This window comes from Pleurodeles waltl, chromosome 12 (genome assembly GCF_031143425.1).
Source record: "Pleurodeles waltl isolate 20211129_DDA chromosome 12, aPleWal1.hap1.20221129, whole genome shotgun sequence".
Lineage (NCBI taxonomy): Eukaryota > Metazoa > Chordata > Amphibia > Caudata > Salamandridae > Pleurodeles > Pleurodeles waltl.
Genome location: NC_090451.1, coordinates 433,696,948 through 433,720,342, shown reverse-complemented (window position 1 = coordinate 433,720,342; position 23,395 = coordinate 433,696,948). Strand labels below are relative to the sequence as shown.

Sequence of the window (23,395 nt, the reverse complement as noted above, 5' to 3'; positions counted from 1 at the left end):
AGGTATTCTTGGAGACAAAGAACACACACAGGCCACTTCAGAGACCATTCACAAAGACTTCAGACTACAGAACATTAGCCCCCCAAAATGCTTCCCAACAGGGTAGTCACCAGAAATCACAGTAACTAAGAGTGGAAGGAAGAACCCAACATGCTTTTTACCACTCAACTACCTGACAACAATCCCTGCCAATTGGGCAGGCACTCCAAAGGTTCTACTTCCTAAAGGGACGATGCAGAATATGTGTGGCCTCTGGAACCAACCAAGGAAAAGTGGGGCACTTCTCACAACTACTTTTGAAACATGCTTGTGAACATGCCCAAGCTTGTGAGGAAAAAAAGTCAAATACTGAAGACATTTGCACAAAGATCTACAAGACTAGACTCTTTCAAAGCTAGCCTAGCAGCGAGTCAATTCGCACCTTTAATGTCAAGCTTGGTGTAATTCTGCGTCATGTCTTTAGTGTGACAGACAAAAAAAACGCAAATACTTTTTTCGGATTATAGAAAACATGGTCCGAGCTGGATGAAAATCTCAAACAATAAAACTGCAGAACAACTGGGAAAGTTGGGAAACTCAATCATTTCTCTTACTTGAGAATTGCCTTAGATTCTTAGTTCGTGGTTCCACTGTAGGTCAACAAGATCCTTAAGATTTAACCTGTCTGTCATTGCACTTTGCACATACGATTAGAAATAAACCTGTGAAACCACTCCTTGAAATTTATAAGTGCAAATGTCTACCAATTGTAACTTATGGGGCAGCCAACTGTAGCTATTGTAAAATATAGACTACAGACAGAGGAAAACTGACTCCGTAGGTGCCCTTTAGGGTTAACACCTTGCAGTCCCCATTATTTTTCATACAAGGAATAAGCATATTAAACTAGCTCCTATGTTTTTGTGGATATGTCTGGCCAAAAATCCATGCCTTCCAAAAATCAATCCATTATTGAGGATTGTTTAGCCTGTAACTTGGGATAGAAATACCCTGGCTTAAGAATATTAAGCATACAGCTTACACTATTGGTAGAACCAATCTATTCGAGTCCTCAACAGATTATCAGGAGTGAGTCTGGGTGAAAGAACATTTGACGAATGCATGTCATAGGGAGGTGGAGAAGTTGAATAATTATTTTCCTCACCACCCCAGATGTACAGACTTATTTAATTTTGGTGACTAACTCATAGAAAAGGACTTTGTTAATCAGCCTTTGTCTTGGAGCATATGTAGCTATCTTAGTTTTCCCCTTGGGTGAATACCACCCTTACTGTCCATCAGTCAGCACAGACTGTTGCACTTTGAATTATTTTGTAAATTCTGTAAACCTTTTACACCTTCCTATATAAATGCCTGTTCTTAAAACCTATGATTATATATATAAAAAAATAACACACACATTATCTCACACACACACACCACTTTACTTTAAGAATGTTGAATACTCCTAGAATATATGTTTCCATGCTGGATGTATTCTAAAGTTTGCAGTGCATTACCACAAGTCATTGCTTTTCTAATTCTTGACCATTTTATCTAATAGCTAGTAGTTTTTATTAATAGATTTTTACATTTACTATCATTAATGTTGTACTTTTATGATTGTTTATTAGTAATTGAATAAATGAACTGAACTGCTGAACAAATTGTGTATGGTCCAAATTTCATGCGGATTCTTCAAGCCACAATCAATGATTACACTTCCATTCCTATGGTCTACCCAGTGGTTCCCTACCTTTTGACTTCTGTGGACCCCCCACTTTATCATTATTGGAACCCGGGGACCCCCACTGAATCATTATTAGAACAGTACCCGCCACTGATCATTACTAAAAGCTGTAGACCTAATCTGTTAATATTATTTAATTTTCTGAGCAGTTGCGGAACCACTGAGGAGGGTTCGGGGACCCCCAGGGTTCCCCGGGCCACAGGTTGGGAACCATTGGTCTAACCAACTATACCATGTTAGAGTTTCTCTGACATACATATTAAATACCACAACAACCACAAATGGGGTCAGTCAAAAACTTAAATTGCTTATAAAAATTGTTACTATTTATGTTGTGCGATTCTTATTAAACCTTATGTCTTCCCAGATTTTTCAAGGACAATTGATACACTTCATCTTGGGTAGCCGATTTTGTATCTCCCCATTTGCAGGAGCCATTGGTAGCTCTGTTTTTTTTTTTTTTTTTTTTTTTTTTTTTAAATATTGCCTTGTCATCCATGGCCAATATAAAGACAAGACAGATTACTCTATAGCTAAAATACATAGAGGACATTCTCATTGTATGGAAAGGCAACAAAGAAGAACTCTAATAGTTTGCTAAAAAATTGAAAGAGATATGAAATTGAGCTTCACATGGGAGACAAGTCAACAAAAAGTAAACTATTTGTATTCAACAGTGGATGCAGCAAAGGTAAATAAGAATATTTTACTAAGAACCCAGAAAAATGATTCTTCATATATTATGAGTAAGATGTTTACTATGGAAATTAAATGAAACCATTCTACTGAAAGCACCACATCCATATTATGTAGAAAGATCTTAGGCTATGTGAGAGCCAAGCCAACTAGACTAAAGAAATATGAGCAGCGGCAGACGATTTTAAAAACGAAGGATAGTCACAAGACTTTCTTCTGTAACTAAAAGGTGAAGACACATTCACATGGTGAGTTAAAAATGTACAACTAGAATTCCGATTGATTGACTTATGGAACATGGACCCCTAAGGCCTCAACATGAGAGAACAGGTAAATCAGGCGGTGTGAACAGAACAGAAATGCTAGGTCTGAAACAGAGCTACTCATAATACAAATAAATGTAAAATGACTGTTTAAATTGCAACTAACAGAGCCCAAACAATGTATTAGACTAGAACAGATGCAAGTGCAATAATTGTCATAATAACCCTAACAGTGAAATGCAAAAAGAGCAAGACTGGATAACATAACCAACGACGGGTAAAGATAAACGAGGGATCTAATAGCTCATTGCCAAAGAGAAAGAAGGGAAAAAAAGTTAATGAAATCAGGGTGAAAGGCTGTACAAAAACGTACAATGGTGATAAATATTCAGAGACAATGTTCAGATTTGCCAAAAAAAAAAAAAAGTATAATTCAAGGCCAACAGTTTAGACGCTGGAGTAACAGAATTATGGCAAAGCTAATTTGTACTACAAATCACAAAAAAGTGTCAAAAACTACAACAACCAATAATAATGCGATGGAAGGCCTCCCCAGTGGAGGCCAGGGCGGACAAAAGTTAAATATGTAAAGAGGGGTAAGGTCAGAGAAGTCAAAGAACTACACTTCACAAGTTAAGCAACATTTTTATATTCCCTTACTTTCATCAAAGGCAACCAGTCTGCTTCAGTATTTATGTTTTTTTTTTTTTTTTTCAAAAAGAGGGTAACTTTAATTACACATGACTATTTCAAGCTTCCTACATGAAATGAAATAAATAGGTCCTGGAAAATATGTAGCTTGTACTGTATGGTATAAATGGACGTTAACACATGGTTTATAGTCATTTCAAAGTTCCTGAAACATTTCAAATGTACTATGCTTACAACATAGTGATTTAGTAGGTCACAAGTACATTGTGCAGACGTTTTGTTGGTCATAGAACTCTTGATGTATGTAAATGTTTAGAATAATTAGTTACTTAACATATATACACACACACACACACTACCTGCCATTACCTTTGAAGCAATGATGAACAGTGTGGTTTCTGAGTTCAGTTCAGCCAGTGTCTTTGCAATGTGAGTACCATCAATGTTTGAAACAAACCACACCCGAGGACCTCCCTTTGAGTATGGCTTCAGGGCTTCAGTCACCATTAAAGGCCCCTTTTGATAAAAACAGGAGCATTATTATTTACAACAGATTGGAAAAATAAAGCAAATACATATTTTTGTAAAAAAAAAAAAAAAAAAAAAAAAAATACAACTCGCACACACAACTTACTAAGTCAGATCCACCGATACCAATGTTTACAACATCGGTGATAGCTTTGCCAGTGTATCCCTTCCACTCGCCACCACGTACTCGCTGTGATTAAAATAAATGTACAATTATTAAACATCCAACAGAAATTGGCAATGGACCTTGAATACTGCTCTTGTATAGAAGACAAGCATGTTACAGATCAAAGTTCCACTGTGGCACCAGCTGTTTTGTGTATTTTACTTGCCAGAACTCGAAATTCTAGAAATCATATATAGTGGTAAGTTACACAGCCCTATGTTTGGAGTTAAGTGCCTAAATCACATAACATTTACATCATCTTTAATTCAAAAAAGGAATGCTTATGAATAGAATGACAATGAAAAAAACGATACAGAAATAAGTTAGAGACAATTAATTCCCATCAGTTAAACACTAGCAAATTACACAACGCACAAACATATGTACTTGCACTGTACATCACTTTCAAAAGTTAGGGCGTGATTTAGGTCTTGGCAGAAGGGACTACCCGGTCACAAATGTGACAGATTTCCAGTCCGCCTTAATACGATCCCATGATATCTGATGGAGATCTCAATAAGGCAGACAGGATATCCCTCACATTTGTGACAGAGTATTCCCTCCGCCAAGATATAAATCAGGCCCTAGTTATCCCCATTAAACATGTGTATACATAGATTCAGAGGTGAAGTATGCAAAACGTGAGCTCAACATGCATTTGTACAGTTGTCTGCCAGCAGCAGAATATTCCACTGACAACCTTGTCAATCAAATCAGCTTACAATGCCAGCAATACCTTATTTTGTGTGCAATTCTAACACTCAACCTCAAATGTAAGACCATAAAGCAAAATAGTGTGTGCATTAGTTCAGTAAAAAAAGAAATAAAGCATTTTATAAAACAAAAATCCTTTAAAAGTCAACTGTGCATGCTCAGTGTTTGAAGTGGACACTCGTGATCAAATCATGGTCTTTATGATGTTCCATTATCTAGCCCTGCCCTAACATGCAGCCTCTCCCCAACTTTTCTAATGAAACAATTTACTCCAAGTATAACCTCCTATCTGTGCCCAAACAACCTTGTGCTACAAACCATTTGCATTCCCTTACCTACTATGCTTTGAGAGCCATTACTCTGTCCTACACTGAGCCCATGACTTTGCTATCAGTCTTTATGACACCCTACCACCCAGACTTTGAATCTTACTAATGTTGCACAAACCTAAAAAGGAGCTAAACCGTGGTGCTCATAATTAACTTGTGCCTGTCTATATTTGGCCCCTATACCAACTTCCCCTACTTCATCAACTATTAATATTACAAATGAAATCTAGAAATTGTGAATTATATTGTTACTGCCATATACAGTTCCTTTATGAAAGCCACAAAAGAAAATATTTTACCAAATGAATTGAATTACTAGGCTGTTTATCAAAGATACATGTCACAACACAGAGTCAGGGAGAGAAAAAACAAGAGGCACCAACCCATACTTTCTCCCTATAACTAGAGCCATAAACACAAAGAGTATGGGGTTCACTTATATTGTGGGGCCGCTGGCAAAGGATTTCACCTGGGGCTCCTCAAACGCACACTAGGAGTTGCTGTGTTGGGTGCTGTGGGGGGTTGTGTGGTGGTGGGGGAGTTTCCTTTACGGATTAGGTGGTCTCACACACTATCTAATGTCATGCTTCATCATATGACCACCTAGCCTCACCCAGGTAGGACCGTGCCACCTGGGCAGACTCCGCCTCACTGTTAAAAGAACAGGAGGGAGTGTGTACATTCAACTTGATAGGTTGGTGACCCAGCGAGTCCTTGTTCTCACAGAGGTGTCCCATCCTTGATCTTAATCACACCAGCAGACACCACCAATAAAAGTGTACCTTTACAAAGGTGACTGACTAGGTGTTTTTACTTCTACCCTAGTATAGCTGGATCCCATATTTTTCCAGACAAGTTGAATTTACGCACTCCCTCCTGTTCTTTTAACAGTGAGTTTGAGTTCGCTCCTAGGTGGCACTCTCCTACCTGGGTGGGGCTAGGTGGTCATATGATGAAGCATGACACTATATAGTGTGTGAGACCACCTAGTCCGTAAAGGAAACTCCGCACCACCACACAGCCCCCCCACCCTCCCCCCACAGCACCCAACACGGCAACTCAGTGTGAGTTTGAGGTGCCCCAGGCGAACTCCTTTGCCTGCGGCCCCACAATATAAGTGAACCCCATTCACTTTGTGTTTATCAAAGATACATGACCTTAAATTGGGCTAGAAGGCTCAGAAGCAGCTAAGCCTTGGATTGCTGGCCATCACAACCATAAGACTCGGATGCAGAAAGCACTGTCCTTCCCTTCGTTTCCAGAGCCTTAGTAGGAAGGAACCCTGGGACATCAGTGGCAAACTATCTGAACCCCACACTAGAAGCCCAGTAGCCCAATCAGTTCTACGCATGAATATTACCTGCTGAAAGCAATAAAGAACTAAGAAGCAAGGCATATTACTTTTTCCCAATAATTCTGTTTGAAGAGCTCCTGGTCTAGACAAAATATAAATATGAAAACTGATCAGATTTGTAAATAAAAGTAACCACGTTTCAGATTATCCAACTGCAGTAAGAGGGAAATAAATGTTAAAACATTTTTTTAAAAAAAATAAACACCCTTTCAAACCCCTTGTCAATCTGGTCTTCACAAGGAAGTCAGCAATGAAACAGCCAGGCTGAATATTTTGGATGAAGTACATAGATAACTGATAAAGGTTAAGTGGGTCTCCTGATGCTTGATAATGTAACTGCTGCTTTGGACATCCTGGTTCATCCGAAGCTAAATTTATACACAAGGGTATTGTACAGACTTCAAGGGGAAAGCACTCCAAAGGTTCAAATCTTTCTGATCCAACACCATACTTACGGTATTTGAGAATGTTGCTTCAGACCTAGTACCCATCATCTCTGTGCAGTGCACAGAGTTTACACTAAAATAACTTTTTAGGGCACCCTGGTGTAAACAACTTAAATCAGGTTTAAGCTGCCAGAGGTTTAGATATCTGAAAGTCCACATTTTTGCTCACAATGTTTTTAAATGCAAAATGCTGCTACACTACTAAACCTTGCTGCTTGCTTTCCTCATCCAATATTGTGAAATTAGACTCCACAACATCAACATATCTAGTTAACAGCTGGAATGGAATCACACGCCACCTTCAGGGATCAAACAGTAATTGTACAAAATAGAATTCCTGGATAAGAGATCGTGGTTAGCAAGGACAGAAAAATATGTTAGAGTTCCACAAATTGTGCATCTGAACAATCCTAGTGTAACGTTTACAATAGCAATATGTTACTAAAAGAGATAAAAAGTAGACACTGGCGAGGGTTGGGGGACAATGGCTTCACAAAAGAAGACTTTTAAAATGCATTTATCACTTCTTGCAAATCCTGCATAATCAACAAAGTCGTACCTGGCAAAAATGCTTGATCTTCTCCAATACAGCATTCACTTCTGGCATTATATCTTTTCCATCAAGCACTATTGGAGTGTTGGTACGATTTCGCAGAGCTATATGTAGCACAGCACGATTCTGAAATATGATAAATGAATCAATATATGTCACACAAATCAATGCAGTAAACACACAGATTCCAATGTTCACAAAGGATAGATCTGCTTTTCACTGTCAGATGAACTTGGGCACAGAAAAAAAATAAAAATTAAGATAGAGGTGAAGTTTAAGAATTGCTTAACCATCTCAGGATGTTATACAGTGTGTGTTACCAACTACAGCAGACACACAAGGGCACCACCAATAGTCTGAACTCTTATGCCATTGTGAGCTCAGGCTATGCAGTCAATTCAGGAGTATCAGAGCCACAAATGGACACCACTGTAGTGTGGGAGCTCTATTAAGAGTGCTCAAACAGCAATTAACTGCAGCTTTAAACTATAAAAGAGCTGATTCAATATCCGTATTATCTGCAAAATACCAAGACCAACATCAGCAAGCAGCATCTCACGAGAGAGGTTCCAGTGGGTTTTTAAAAGTCATCTGGTCAAGACTGCAACTACAGCAGCCCTTTTGGGGGCAACTCTTATGCACCATGGGATACAGATGGTGACATTCTTCTCAACAGTTTGTGTATAGTGGCTCAGACCTTGCCTTTCAACTGTTTAAATGCCCCTGTGGTCAATGGTTCCTCGAGATAAATGCAAAAAAGTTACTATTTCCAGAAAGCTGCTGCAGGATCAAGAGGCACTCCTATCTGTGGCAAATGGTGCACTGTGATTCCTAGCACACATATGTTCCTCTGCTGCAGTTGAGGAGATGTCACTGAAACATTTAGACAGGTCATTACAGCTGGTATTCTACTGGGGAGGAGTTTTCATGGAACTAGTCAATGGGCCTGAGATTGCCAGTGGCAAAGACACAGCGGGCAACAAGATGGTAAAGGGAAGTGCTAATCTAGATTGCAACCCACATCAATCTAAAACTAACCAATGACCTATCTTTGAGGCAGTTGTTTTGAAATAGATATCTAGTACATTCATCATCCCATCCACAAGGGATAGTTTTTCTTAATATACGAGTGACCAACTCTTGCCTTGAAGGATTTAAGTTGGAATGAGGTTGTGGTGGGCAGAAAAGAAGGAGCTGTAGAGAAAGGCAGAACTTCATACGGGACTCTCTCGAACAGTAAGTCAGGGAAGATGAGATGCTCATATCCTTAAATCACACAAACTATCCTCGTATCAGTATAACAGTATTCATAATAAGACTACCAATTTTGTTGAGGCCATGTGTCAGCATATAGAATGGTTTGTAAGATATTTACTGCTGTCTTCAATACGTGGCTAGCAAAACTTTCCAGAAATGTGTGGCTGTATAAAGTTAATTATGTAAGTCAATAAGCTGCGTTCTTAGGATGCAGTCATGAGGAGTGACAGGCAGAACAGTCAGACTCTTTCCAATAGGACTTGAAGGGTCTGGCCATAAGTAAGTTCCTAGCTGGTGCACCTTCATGAATGCAGGGTAGAGTCACGTGATACTATTTGCCATGATTCATTCTCTTAGAGTAAGAAGTTCTGAATGTCAATACAAGAAATGGCAAAACCCTGAGAAATTCTTGGCGCACAAGAGATTCACATGTTTATGGATACTGACTTAGGCCTTGGTAAGGTAAGATGAATACCATCATTTTTACAACAGAAACCACAAGCTGGCTCAAAGTCAATTTGTAACCGTACAAGTTCAATCATGCCAGTCAGCTCCTTTGTAGATTCCCTGTGCAGCCCAACCCCAGTAATCTGCAGAAAAGAAACTTGCACAATCACTGTATGAAAAAACGGTATTGCCTTCTGATGAGTAATCACTGAACAAACATTCAGCAAGGAAGCATTACAGTTCACAAGAATAAATACTCAGCAAATAATACTAGCTGAATCCAAGTACGTTCTCCTGGCACGTTTCTTGTATGCCATTTGAAACATCATTCATTTATTCTCTGAAAGTTTTTAAACCGGCTGTGAACATAAACAGCAATGAGCAAGCCCAACCAATCCAGGTAGGAAAGCATTTTAAATCATAATTTCATTAAGAGGTTGGCATGATGCTACATGTTCTATGTGTTTCATAGCAGTTCTGAAGGGACATCCAAAATTCATTTTTTATTTAATTTGAGCTAGGAAACACATTGAGGATGAAAGAAGCGAAACATGATGAATACACAGATGTGTCAGTGATGTGTCTTGATCAGCAGAATTAGCCCTCCTATTAGACAGAGTTTACAGTCTCTGGATGCCATAGTAGTTATACCAATTATACAAAATGAGTCCTCAAACAGCAGTTGTTAGAAATTGGGTCTCTAGTTGGCAGTTGGTTTGCACCCTGTCCATGTAGGGACCCTCCCCCCAGTCAGGATAAGGGAGATACCCGCTCAGATAACCCCTGCTCACCCGCTGGGAAGCTTGGCACGAGCAGCCAGGCTGGTCTCAGAAGCAATGTGTAAAGCATTTGCACATAACACAGTAATACTGTGAAAACACTACAAAAGGACACCGCCCCAGTTTTAGAAACATAGCCAATATCTATCTGTGTAAAACAAGACCAAAACGATAAATATCCAAAAACAGTGCTAAAGATATGAGTTTTGTAAGATTCAACTTAAAAATGGAGTTCCTTGAAGTCGATAGCTGCACCTGAGGCTATCATGGTGTTGTGATCAACAAAAATGACAGTTCAGGCCAGCCACAGATTCGCGGGCCAGCTATGTTGTCAGGAGACCCACAAACAGTACCTTTGGATTTGTAGGGCGTCGTGATCATTGCAGTGAGCTCTGGAGAGTGGCGTCACAGTGTCTTTTCCGGAGTCAGTGCGGGAGTCGTCAGGCTCTTGAAGTCACACGCGTTGCGGATTGAACTCCAGGCTGATGAAGTCAGGAGCGCTGGCGTGGAAGGCGTCGGGGCTGCAAAGCGGGAGGATGTGACGTGCGGTGCCCACATGTCACAGTGCAGGCAGTGGACCAGTGACTGCATCCGGCGGCGTCTGTGAGACCAGGGCTACGGTGTGAAGCAGGGCGGTTTGACATGCAGGGTCACCAGGTCACTGTGCAGGCAGAGGCGGCATCGTTGCTGAAGCGCTGTAGTCGGTAGGCCAGAGTAATCGGTGTGCCATGGGACAGCTCCGGGCGGTATCTATGGGTCACGGTGCAGACAGGGACGTCTGTTGACGACACTGGAGTTGATTGTGCTGGCGTCGGTGAGGCTGAGGTACGGGACAGTGCTTTGTGTTCCTCATGAGTGGTGTCCACAGGCCAAGGAACAAGCAGCGGGCCTGTATCAGCAGGTGCAAAGGCGTCAGATGCCCAGGCTGCGGTGTGAGCATGTGATGCCCGGGTGTGGAGCCCACAGGTCACAGTGCAAGCAGCAGCTCGGTGAAGTCGTCCGTTAACTGCGTCGGTGAGACCAGGGTCGCGAAGCAGGGCAGTGCGGCATCGGCGGGTCAAGGTGCAGGCTAGCAGCCTCACAGTGGTTTTTCTCCTTAAACAGCACAAATCACACAGTTCCCAGTGCTGTAGGAAGATGAAACTGAAGTCTTTGATAACACTGAGACTTCCAACAGGAGGCAAGCTCTACTCCAAGCCCTTGGAGGACTTTCTCAAGCAGGATACACAGCAAAGTTCACCCTTTGCTCTCTTAAGGCAGAAGCAGCAACTGCAGGCCAATCCAGCAAAGCAACACAGCAAAGGGCAGTAGTCCTCCTCCGGCTCTTCTCCTTGGCAGAGGTTCCTCTTGATTCCAGAAAGAGGAAGCAATTCTGGGTTTTTGGGTCCAATGCATATAAACCTTTCGGTCTTTGAAGCTAGTAAACTTCAAAGAAAAGTCTCAGTTGTTTGCAAGATCCTTCTTTGTCCAGGCCAAGGCCCGAGACACACACCAGGGGGTTGGAGACTGCATTGTATGATGGCAGACATAGTCCTGTCAGGTGTAAGTTACACTCTTCCTGCCACTCTAGCTCAGATGACTCATAAGGATATGCGGGCTACAACCCAGCTCCCTTTGTGTCACTGTCTAGAGGAGATGTGCAAACAGCCCAGCGGTCAAACAGGGAATCCACAAACAGGCAGAGTCACAGGATGATTTAAGCAAGAAAATGCCTACTTTCTAAAAGTGGCATTTTCAAACTAACAATCTAAAACCAACTTCCCTAAAAGATGTATTTTTAAATTGTGAGTTCGGAGACCCCAAGCTCCACATTTCTATCTGCTCTCAAAGGGAAACTGCGCTTTAAAGTTATTTAAAGGCAGCCCCCATGTTAACCTATGAGAGAGATAGGCCTTACAACAGTGATAACTGAATTTAGTAGTATTTTACTGTTAGTACATGTAACACACATCAGTACATGCCCCACCTTTAACATACACTACACCCTGCCATGGGACTATCTAGGGTCTACCTTAGGGGTGCCGTATATATATATATATGTATAAAAAGAGAAGATTTAGGCCTGACAAGTGGGTACCCTTGCCAAGTCAAATTGGCAGTTTAAAACCGCCCACACAGACACTGCAGATATCGTCTCTGTCACCTCATTCTCTCCTGGCGTCACGGCCTAGTGTTTCCTTCAGGGAGCCTGGAAGGGGGCATAAGACAACTTCCGCCCACCCTTCCCTTGGGAATGCCTGCAGACTTGAATCCAACAGCTATGTCTTTTTTGCCCCCAGGCCGGTGGGTGAACTTAATGTATTTTCATCTGGGGATGGCACTCCTTCAATAGGTCATAATGTGGATACCCACATAGTAGAGTTTATTCCAATTGTTGATGCAGGCTTGACTCTGAACAGATCCATTTTGCGAGATGTTTCTCAGCATCCAGTTCATTAAATCTAATTCTAAGCCATGACATTGCTCTCGTTTCCCTACACGATTCCAATGTAGGATTACATTTTGCGCTATGCGTTTGGCGAATTTGGTCCTTCAAAATACTGATTTTTTGTAATGTCGTGGGATTTATGTAATTCCTTTTTTGGGTCGTGCTGATGCCCCTGGGACAATGTAGTCGTTCAGTCCATTGATTGTTACTCAACTCTTGAGCTCTTTAAATATACTGAACATTCTGTGTTTAGATCTAGAATAGATCAGCAGGCCCTTAAAGTTTCCCTAATAGGGAATGATAGGCAGATGCAATTGCGGGAATTGCGATCGGTACCAGAGCAACAAAATATTAATGTTTTGGATGAGTAGGTTTGGCTCCCTGCCGCAGGGGTCCAGTTCCCCGTCTCAACCCTTCAACTAGCATTGACCTAAATATTATTTCCTGGAATGTAGCAGAGGTATACTTTAGTAGGGAAAAACTATCCTATCTTAGTTCACTAAATCCTGACTTGATCTGCCTCCAGGAGACTTGCTCTGATACGGATCTATAATGAGATGACTATTCTGTTATTGATTGCAAGGCCACTACATATTGAAGGGGGCACGCTAAAGGGGTAGTTGCTTGTTTGCTGGCAAATACACTCAACTGGGACTTTGCTAAATAAAAAATAAAAATAAAAAAAAAGTAAAAACAGTAATCTCTTTATGAAGCAGCCTATGATTCCTTGTTACAGAAGGCTTTTGCCTATATAGCGAACCCATTAGACAGAGAGTTTCCTCCATTTATAGTATTAGTGGGAGATTTAAACTGCAAGATATCCAACTATGCCCGTTGTCAAGTGCGCAAGCTGAGAGAGAGGCCATGCTGTGAACTCCAGCCTACGTCTCCCCCCACCCCGATAAGAACAAATAAAAGAGGGAAACAACTCCTTAGCATTCTTAGGAAAAACTATTGCATTATAGCTAATGGAAGGTCTCTTTCTGATTCTCCTGCTTCCTTTACACACATTACTTCAGGGGATAAGGGCAATCATAGACTATTTGCTTCTTGGTTATTCCACTTATTGGCTACTGAATGATTTAAAGATCATAAACACCCCTCTCAGTGACCATAACCTGCTTCTTTACACCTTAGAAATTAACTAACCATTGATGGGGGTCTTGGGAGCTGGGTGGGTCAACTTCGATAAAAAGACAGGAAGGTCACAGTGGGACCTCAAAAGGGTTGTAGGTGTATCAGAGATGTTGGTAACTGAGGTTGCTCACTTGTGTGATTGGGAAGGGAATGAACTGCATAATTTTTTTAAAGTCATGAGGCAGCTGTTAACCAACTCTTCTTATAGAGATTTAAAAAAAAAAAAAACAAAAAAAAAAAAAAAAAAAAAAAAAAAAAAAACACATAACCGGAGAATGACCCATCGCCCATCACTTGGCTTAAACAGGGAAATAAATAACCTGGTCAGGTCCCAGTACTTAGCTTATTCAGTTGAAAGGAATTCCAGGTGTCTTTGTTGAAAAGGAGAAAGAGGCATTTAAACCACCTCGCAAGAGAATCTGGGGATAGGCTTTGGATCCACCTTAGGGAAGCAGCAGTAAAGGGTCATGCCAGGCATTTGAGCACTGGTGGTTGAAGACTGTAGCTCCAGAGTTAGATCGTCCCCTGTGGCCATAGCTGAAGCCCACCAGTATGTATTTATTGCCTCCTTATATGCTTCAAATGGGGCAGAACCATTTCGGTCTCCCGAAAGTAATGGGACACATTCTTTCACCTCTCCCTCAGTAAATGAGAAAGAGCTGGCCATTCGCTCTATGCGTCTGTGGCAGTAGGCGTGGCGATAATAAGGACTATGGTACTCAATCGAGAGGGTGCGTAAACGTGGTTTTATTATCTCTAGTTTTAGCTGTGACAATGTCCAATTTTATGCGGCCTGTGGGTTAGTGATTCTACGTTGTCCTCTTCTCCCTCAGGGTTCCAGGTGACTGGCAGTGGTATTCTCCGAGGAGGTTTCCAGGTGGACCGGAAAAATAAGAGGAACGTAAATATCAATGAGTCTGGGGTTTTATATTGGGGAGAGGAGAGAGATTCCGCTCCCCAGAATATCGTGGTGACCTACAGGTCAGAAATCAACGGAAATCCCCTCTGTGAGTGATCCTTGTAATTACTAGACTTTGTTTGTTATTGTGCTCCTGGTGATTCTTCCGGTGCCCTTCTCAAACCCCTTTCCTCCTCCCTTCTTGTCCCCCTCCCCTCTTCTCTTCCCCTCCCTTCCCCGCTTCAATCGGAGACTGTCCTTTATATAGGACCGTACCTGGTGGAGCCACGTCCCTCCGGGGACGTGGCGGAGTTCGCGCTCTTCGGGACCTTCTTTTCTCGTTGCAGTGTCCCCGGTACTGGAATTCTCTGGTTCTTCCTCCTGTGGTCGTCTTGATGGGTCCGGTTTCCTTCCTCTTTCCTCGGCGTCCTCTGTTCTTAACGCACCCCGTGCACGTAGTCCGTGGTCTCTTTTCATCACGTCGGGAACCCGGATATCCGGGTTCCCAGTTATGGTGATCGCGTCCTCGTCACCATGGTGCTCAGGTAAGGAATCGGGAATCCACCCATCCGGATTCCCGATGTCTTTATGGTCATTTTCGCAAGGGTCAGAAAACCGGGACTCTGTTCCCGATTTAACCTGTGATGTAGCCGGGAATTCCAACTCCCGGCTATAGCGTCTTTCTGCAGCAATGGGTCCTGACGAACTTCCCATTTCTGTAATACAACAAGCTATCGGCCCTTAGAGCAAGATCTTATATGTTGTCTTCTGAAGGTGCTTCCTCTCCAGAAGTATTCCCCCCTCCTGGGTTGGTAGTATTAACGTACCTTTATACAAAAAGGGCGATCGTAATTGTCCTGCCAACTACCGGCAGATCGTCCTTTTGGATGCAGTTGGAAAAATCTTTTCTACATGTCTGGTCTCCAGACTTACCACCTGGGCAGAGGAGAATAACATTCCCATGGAGCAATCAGGGTTTAGGCGCAATCATAGTACCCTAGAAAACATTGCAGCTCTACAAGTTTTTACTGAAAAATACGTGAAAGTGAGAGGTGGAGCGGTCTATACCGCTTTCATTGACTTTTCGATGACATTCGATAAAGTGGACAGAGATTTGTTATGGAGAAAGTTGGCCAGTCTGGGGATGCCCTAGTTTCTCCCAGAGTTAGTAATAGCCCTTCACTACTTGGTGTAGAATTCTCCTATGGGTTGATAAAGGCCTTTCCCAAGAGATACCTACTCCGAATGGACTAAAGCAAGGATGCCTATTGGCGCCCTTGCTTCTACCCTAAATATCTCAGGTTTTCCCTTTTTCCTGTCTCAGAGCAAGGGCTTTCCCCCACAAATAGGTGGGTACTCTGTCTGTTGTCTGCTATATGTTGATGACATTATTTTTGACTTAACTCCTAAAGGTCTTCAGAGTGGACTCCAGTCTGAGTATTTTGACAGAGTCCCACTTTTTAAAGACTAATGCCTTAAAATGTAAGGTTGTCTGCCTTCATGTGAATAAAAAGATTAACATTTCCTAACTTCCATGGGTCGTTAGGAAAGCAAAAACTGGAAATTGTGAAATCTTATTCCTTTTTAGGGAAAATAGTTTGTGTGAATGTTAGTGATTCAGCTCATATTTCCTCTAATAAATTGAAAGCTGACTGTCAAGGAAGAGGTCTTAGGGCTCTATATATAGCTACAGGAAGAAGGCATTTTCCATACCTTTTATAAGTATATTGAGCTAAAATTTCCACATCCCTCCTCTACGGCTTGGAATTTATGGATACCTCTAAATGGAGGTTCTTGAATCAGTTGGAAGGTAAAATCCTTAGAAAACTTTTGTCTGTTAATACATTAATCTCTGTGGCGGCCTTAAGGCTGGAAATGGGTCTAAGAAATGTGAATGTCCAGGTATTAGCAGGGTTCATACGTTGGCCCGCTTTGCTTATAAGGAGCGAGGAAAATACAATAAAGGTCTGTGCTAAGGAAAGAAATCTTTCTAGATAATAACAGTGTCAAGTACTCCCTTTGTAAGATCTTCTCCTCTCTTGAAAGGTTGAAATCAGACCTTAATCAGGTCCTGGGAATATCTCCCTTGCATTTGTAAATAGAATTGAAGCAGGCAACATGGTCATCAAGTTTTTGGCTCGACCTCAAGAGTTGTGTGTACACACACACAAAAAAAAAAAGGGAGGGTTCTTTTATGAATTTAGCAAATTCTCTAACAGAAAAAAAAAAAAAAAAAAAAAAAAAAAAAAAAAAAAAAAACACACACAACCCAAATCTTATGGAATATCCCACATAGAGTTAGGTGTTTTTGGATGCTGCTCTGCCAGGGATTGCTTCCCCTGAATACGCTCCTGGCAAAATGGCACAGCTCAGCCAAAGAATGTAATTTTTGTCTTGCCGATACTCAAGAGTTAAACCATGTTTTATTTGTCTGTCCATCCCTGGTCTCATTTTGGCGTAAATGGTTAAAGCCTATTTGTCTTCAGCTTTCTTTGCTGTCTGCACCAGAGTTTCTTCGAGCCTTGTATGATCCTCCCAAGGAACAATTTTGTTTTACAATTAAAAAAATAAAATAAAATAAAAGTTTAAATTTATTCTAACTATACGTAATGTAGGTTCATTGATTTCCTTGGACACTGGGTCAGGGATTCTGTACGAAGCAATATAACTTGGGGGATCTTTTATAATAACACATTATATTATACATATATTCTATAGGTGGTTTTGCAAGGTATTTATGTGCTCTTCTATACATTTAATTACGTCTTTTGCAAGGATGAGCAAGGTACTTGACGGTGTTTGCTCCTATTTAACCCTCTGATCTATGTGGTTTTTGTTTTGAGGCACTTTATTATAATGCACTTTATGAAGTTTTGGCTACCTCTTTTATTCATGATGAATTTTGCATTTTTATGGGCAGAGGGGTAAAGTATTAGTCAGTTTTTGTATGTATTTTCGCCCACTGCTTTATAGGTGGACCTCATTTTGGAGTTCCTGAATATAAACAATACTTGAATTAGATTTTATAGAGAACTATACGTTTTGTTTGCAATTGCAGGTTAAAAGCATTTCGGTATGCTATGAATGAATTCATGTTTTTTATTTGTTTACATCTGCATTTTTTATATTTGTTATCTGATTGGACAGATCTGTGTACCTTTATTTCTAGCAAACTGTCTCCATAATATCTTACCTGCACATTGCTCTCTTTAATGTTAATACGGAATGTAATGACCCCAAACAGTTCTAGCGCTTTTGCACAAAACTGGTCTTAATCGCACTATTTTGTTTTTTGCACTTTACACTGGAGTACTGTATTTTGTAATGGTATACTTGTAAAAAGCAATGTTGAGCTCTTTACAGAATGTTTATGTATTTTTAAATGTGTCCAACTTGATTTCATTTGCAAATTGTTGTAGGGATACATGCATTGTTTTTATTGTCTATTTTTATGTGGCCCTCAGTTGAGTTCCAAAACACAAATACATTGAAATTCTCCATACATGGACCAACTGCAAGGAGACTCAGCAGGAAGCAGCTTTACTCATTCTCCTTCCGGAGCCTGGAGGAGCTTTCTTGGAGGTCTTCCACAGGAGTCAATATTACTTCTCTGAGCACTGGAGCATCACCAGAGTGCTCAATCTTCTAATTTGTTCCATGTAGTTCTTTGGTGGCAGTTCATAACTCCCTGTGCTAGATTATGATTGTGACTTATGAACTGCACAATAACAAAAGAATCTCTGTGACAAAAGCGGTAACCCACTGTGCTATGCACATAAAATGTGGTTCATTGCATGATACATGTTCTGTGCATCTGGCATATTAGCCATCTGCACGACATCCAATGAGTCAAATCTGCCAATAGACAAACTCCCATCTCTCCCTTCCAATGAGTCAAATCTGCCAATAGACAAACTCGCAGCTCTCCAGCAGGTACATTAATCACCAGAGTTGACACTTATTTTTGTCTGAAAGCTTACACTGAACTTTGCAGTGCTTTTAACGCTGTCGCACAAATGAATAACCAGATAAAAAAAGCACGAACATTTTTCTGCAGAGGGCCCAGCTGGAGAACTGCCTTCATGCTGGTCCAGGCCTGCAGACCCCCTGGGAATGTGTCACGGGCCACTGGGGGTCCACAGACCACAGGTTGGGAAACGCGGTCTTAGAACATTACGCCAAACCCACAAAAGGTGCTGGATGGTGCTTGCTCACTGGGCCACTGGGACCAAGATACACCGACTGAACTGCCCTAATCAGGCTAAACTTCCATGGGGTTGCTTGTCCTCCAATGAGAGAGGACCTGGAAAGGATTAGGTGGTGCACCTGTGTCCCAAGGTATTAGAGGCCTGTGTTACACATGCTAAAGTGAAATGTGAACTTGGCAATCTCACTATGACACTAAAACAATTCCAGTTCAGCCAGACATCTGAGCACCCTCTATTACAAACCTTAAGACATATGTGGGATCCCACATTGTGCAGTTCCAACGAACCTTACCAATATAAAATCAGCAATGACCACGCATAATTGCAGTATATGGGAGGGTAAAAAAAAGCTTTTACGACCATTAAAGCATCCAAAACTCCAGATGTTTAGATCACCTTTGTGTGCCATAATCACAAACGGTGGGATGCAAAACCTAAAGCATTTAAAATATTTTGCCATTTGCTTGGGCTAGTCACCAGACTGTTTTGCAATCACTGGCTGGCAACATCACTTCAGTGAGTCACACTAAGACAACTGTTGACTTTTTGTATTTGTCCACCATGAAGGTATGACTTCAATCATTTTTGTCACATTGCGTGATCTTTTAGAACAGGGCTTCCAACACTTTTTAAAATTACGACCCAATTTTTAGACAGACAATCACTCTCAACACATCTATCTTTGATGGACCTGAGGCAGGTAATTTCCTTTCCAAACTGCTGAATGTGTAGAGTTCATTTACAGGTATTTATATTTTGTTGCGGGTTAGAAACAAAATTTCATCCTGCAGTCTTTACTTTCACTACACCAGCAATATTGTTACATAATTCACTTTACTTTCTCTGTCTGTGAAGTGTGAGGAGTAAGTAAACACCAATCCCCACAACAACAAAAAAAAACAATTAAAAAAAATAAACAACAATTTGCCAGCAGACATAGCCTAACATTTGACCTCTATTTTTAAAGCGCAGCAAATGAAACAAGTTAAGGACAGAACCTATAGGCAGCTTTGTTAATTGCTTGAGCTTTCACAACTGACCAAAGAAATTGCCCATGATCCACCAGTGGGTTGTGACTCAGTTTGGGAAACAAGGTTTAATAAGACATCGTATAAATGTACTCAGATTAGCTATAATTCCCAAAGCACTCCTTATTGCTCTTATTGTTGTATATATTGTTTAATATGTGTATTCCCTGCTCTTTAGAGAGCAATTTTTCGCATCTTCCCTACCGATCTCTGGGTACCACATGGATACTGTAATTTCACCTTTCCTACCTGGGTCTAGTGTCATCCAGTTGGTTGCACTACTATTCGAGATTTCTAGGAACTTTGTTGGTTCGCTAATATGCATTTCATTTCTCTTTGTTTGTGAAGAAGCACACAGGTTGCATTAATTCTTTTCTTGATCATGCGGTTCTTCAATCATGTTTTGTTTCCTAAGTTGTGTATATCATGTGCTGTCCCCAGTGTATTTCTGGCAGTGAGAATAAGCCCTTCATCAGGGGGGTTACATTGTGTTGTGTGAATTAAACAAAGGAGCAATATTCTGAATAAATGAACAACAAACACAGTAGACTATCCAGAATCCAGATTATACAAGCCAAATGTCTACTGAAACTTTTATTAGAGATGTATTACCTTTTTCAATTTGTGCCACTGCTACTTCTTGTGTCATTAAGCATTACTACACCCATATGTAGCACTTGTTCAAAGAAAGAATTGGCCTAATTTAATATTCTAACAATGTAAACCCACGGCTGATAACCATTTGTTAAGATAACCAAGTGCTGATGTTGTCAAACTCTGGCCATTATTGAAAGTACGGTCTTAATGTTTTTCTTAAAGATGAGTCTGAAAGCTGCCTGTAACTTAAGAAAATGGCCGAAACGTGGAAATATGTAGTGAGGTATTTGATGGTGATGCAATGATAAACTGGCTGTAGTCAGATTACCAGATGTGATTTATCTGCACAAACAATATAAATAACGGTCACAAAATATGTAGTGGGAAAGCCTCCCATGTGAGGTGCATGGGAAGTTAGAATACTATATACATTTATCTGGGGAGAGATCTTCAACCGAAGAGGAAAGAGAACTATGCCAATCAAGTTAAAGCGACATATACTAGCATACTGCTACTGAACGTTAGCTTTTCTCCTGTAGCATTCACCTTGGATCTACTGCATGCATTAGTGGAGTCCCAATTTTATGGTGGTGCTAGGGCAAGTGCGATCACACGATGATTCTTGTAATGGTAGAAAAAAAGATTTGGGATGAACGTGCCCCATATCTGAGTGATAAAGCGTGGTAGACAGTGATACTGTAGTTGTAATCGAACGTGTGTAATCACAGGATTGTGAATCTGTGATATAATAAATGGATGCATGCGTAAGCCATTTTGGAGTGATAAAACACGAATGAGTAGAAGCTCGAATTGTGGTTCTCAAGATTGTGCAGAGGCCTCAAGGGTGTACTGATTAAGCATATTGAAATTGTGATTTCCTGGTGTTAGTAGAGGTCTATGGGTAATGCATGTGAAGATTAGTAATGTAAGGCCCAGAGTCGAGGGTTGAATACCTTTATCTGAAATTCACATTCAAGTAAAGAGTTACAATGTTTGCTGAGTAAGATTAATAAACGAAACCAGTTGACCCAAGAAGCTTCTGATAGTAAGATACGTGGTAAGATACTCACCTAATTCATGACAAAGCTGTAATCACAAACTTAATAGTACTTAAGTATCATGAGATTAGCCGGTCTTATTCTAATCAGGATTTCTGGAGGCACAATTTCAAAAAACAGAATTCCAAACTTTCCCTGAGTCTTTTGGAAATTAGATTGTCAGTTTCATCCAGAGATTTACCTTGCATAACAATTCCTTCTTTATGTCCATGTTGGGGCATTTCTTTACTTTTGTTCCCCCAGTATAAAGACATTTCAGCTGACTATGTCTCATACCGCTGAAGTGTATTGCAAGTGAAGATATACTATTGTGTAGATCACCTCTGTGTCCTGTCGTTTATGATTCTGGCACACAATCTCTAAAGTGTTTAAAAGCCAATTCACATTTTGCAACCTGCCTAAGCTGGCCACGAGTCAGTCTGTTTTCCAAACATTAGTTGGAAACATCGCTAAGCGATTCATAGTAGGACAACATTGAGTTTTTACAGTTTATCCACAATAAAGGTATTACTTCAATGTACTTGCCACACTGTATGATGTTAGAAGTCACAGCATAAGTCTACTCAGGGAAAGGAGATTTCACCATCTAGGTAGTAACACTGGACACAGCAGTATTTGTATATGGGCCGGTCAAGAACTACATTTTATTCTGCAGTATTTGTTTCTAAGTGGGACAAGAGCGTGTACTCAAGTCGTATGCAGTTAAACGGAACACTGATTCGGTTCCATAGGGGTGTGGAATTTATTAAAATATCTACTTGCCCAGGGGACAGGTTGCTTCTCAAATCTACTTGTCCTGTAAAAAGATCTACTTGTCCCTTTGGTGCCATGTAGTGTGGCGACAAATTATGGCAGCAATCTCATTATGTAAGAGCTCTGATAATAGCATCTCTGATTATGCCAGGGCTACTACCATAGTAGGGCTTGAATACTTGCAGTTTCAATCCCTACTGTAGCAATTTCTTTATTTTGCCACCTTTCTGCAGATCTGCATACTGGGGCTGGAGGAAGCAGTAAGCAATAGTTCCAGGACGGGAATGCCTTTCAGTCCGCAAACCTACTAACCTGCATGTTTTAAAGATTTTCACCAGCTTCTCTAATATTTTCCCATAATAAGAAAGGTTGGACATTTACTCTTGACAATGGCAGAATTAGAACTTCTTCCAGGGTTGGGAAGAAAGTGGCTGGAGGGAAAATTAACTTGCAAATGCTCAATAGATTTTCACATGAGCAAATCTACACATGCGTATTTACCCATGCTAAAATACAGTTCACAAATATTTTATAGGGGTACGACAGATACCATGGGTGCACTTTTGTGACTCTCTTTAAGAACTTGGGGCCACATGTAGGTAGGTTCAGATTTGCGACCCGCAAATTGCTAGTCAGAGCGACTCGCAATTTGAGAGTCGCAAATCCTAATGTAGGATGGTGTCCCTGACACCATCTGTGATTCGCAAGGGCTTCGCAAATGTCCACCTCATGAATAATCATGAGGTGGGTCGCAATTTGCGACCCCCTTGCAAATGGTGGCCCTCACAGGGATGGTGGTCTGCTGGAGACAGCAGACCACCATGTTGGTGACTGCTTTTCAATAAAGCAGTTTTTTTTTTTTTTTTGTAATGCAGCCCGTTTTCCTTAAAGGAAAACGAGATGCATTACAAAAACGAAAAATGAAACGTTTTCGTTTCATTTTTTCAGAGCAGGCAGTGGTCCTGCGGACCACTGCCTGCTCTGAAAAAATGTTTACAATGACATTCACAATGGTGTTAGCACCCATTTGAAATGGGTGCAAACTGCGATTGGTTTGTGCCCGCGTTCGCAGTCACAAAACAATCCTACATTGCACTACGAGTCGCAATTAGGAAGGGAACACCCCTTCCTAATTGCGAGTCGCAAACCCATTTTGTGATTCAGTAACCAGGTTACAGAATCGCAAAACTGGGTTTGTGCATCGCAGTGTGCTTTTTGCACGTCGCGAACAGAGAAAGTTGCTGTTTACGACATGCAAAAAGCTACCTACATGTGGGTCTTGGTCACTAATTAGGTCTGGTGTTAACAAAGACATTTTCTTTTTATTAGACTTCTATTTCTCTCTCTTTTGGCTGGCTTTACTGTGAGTGATCGCA

At 41.0% G+C, this 23,395-nt stretch overlaps 1 protein-coding gene across 1 annotated transcript in view; it reads right to left on the bottom strand.

Moving 5' to 3' along the window:
• The window catches only part of GPI (glucose-6-phosphate isomerase), a 70,729-nt gene that overhangs the window by 34,834 nt on the left and 12,500 nt on the right, over nucleotides 1-23,395 (bottom strand). The window contains exons 4-6 of the mRNA XM_069216943.1: nucleotides 7,436-7,555; nucleotides 3,974-4,057; nucleotides 3,709-3,855 (exon numbers count right to left, since the gene is read on the bottom strand). Of these exons, the coding sequence (XP_069073044.1) occupies nucleotides 3,709-3,855; nucleotides 3,974-4,057; nucleotides 7,436-7,555 (351 nt within the window). The remainder of the gene's footprint in view (nucleotides 1-3,708; nucleotides 3,856-3,973; nucleotides 4,058-7,435; nucleotides 7,556-23,395) is intronic.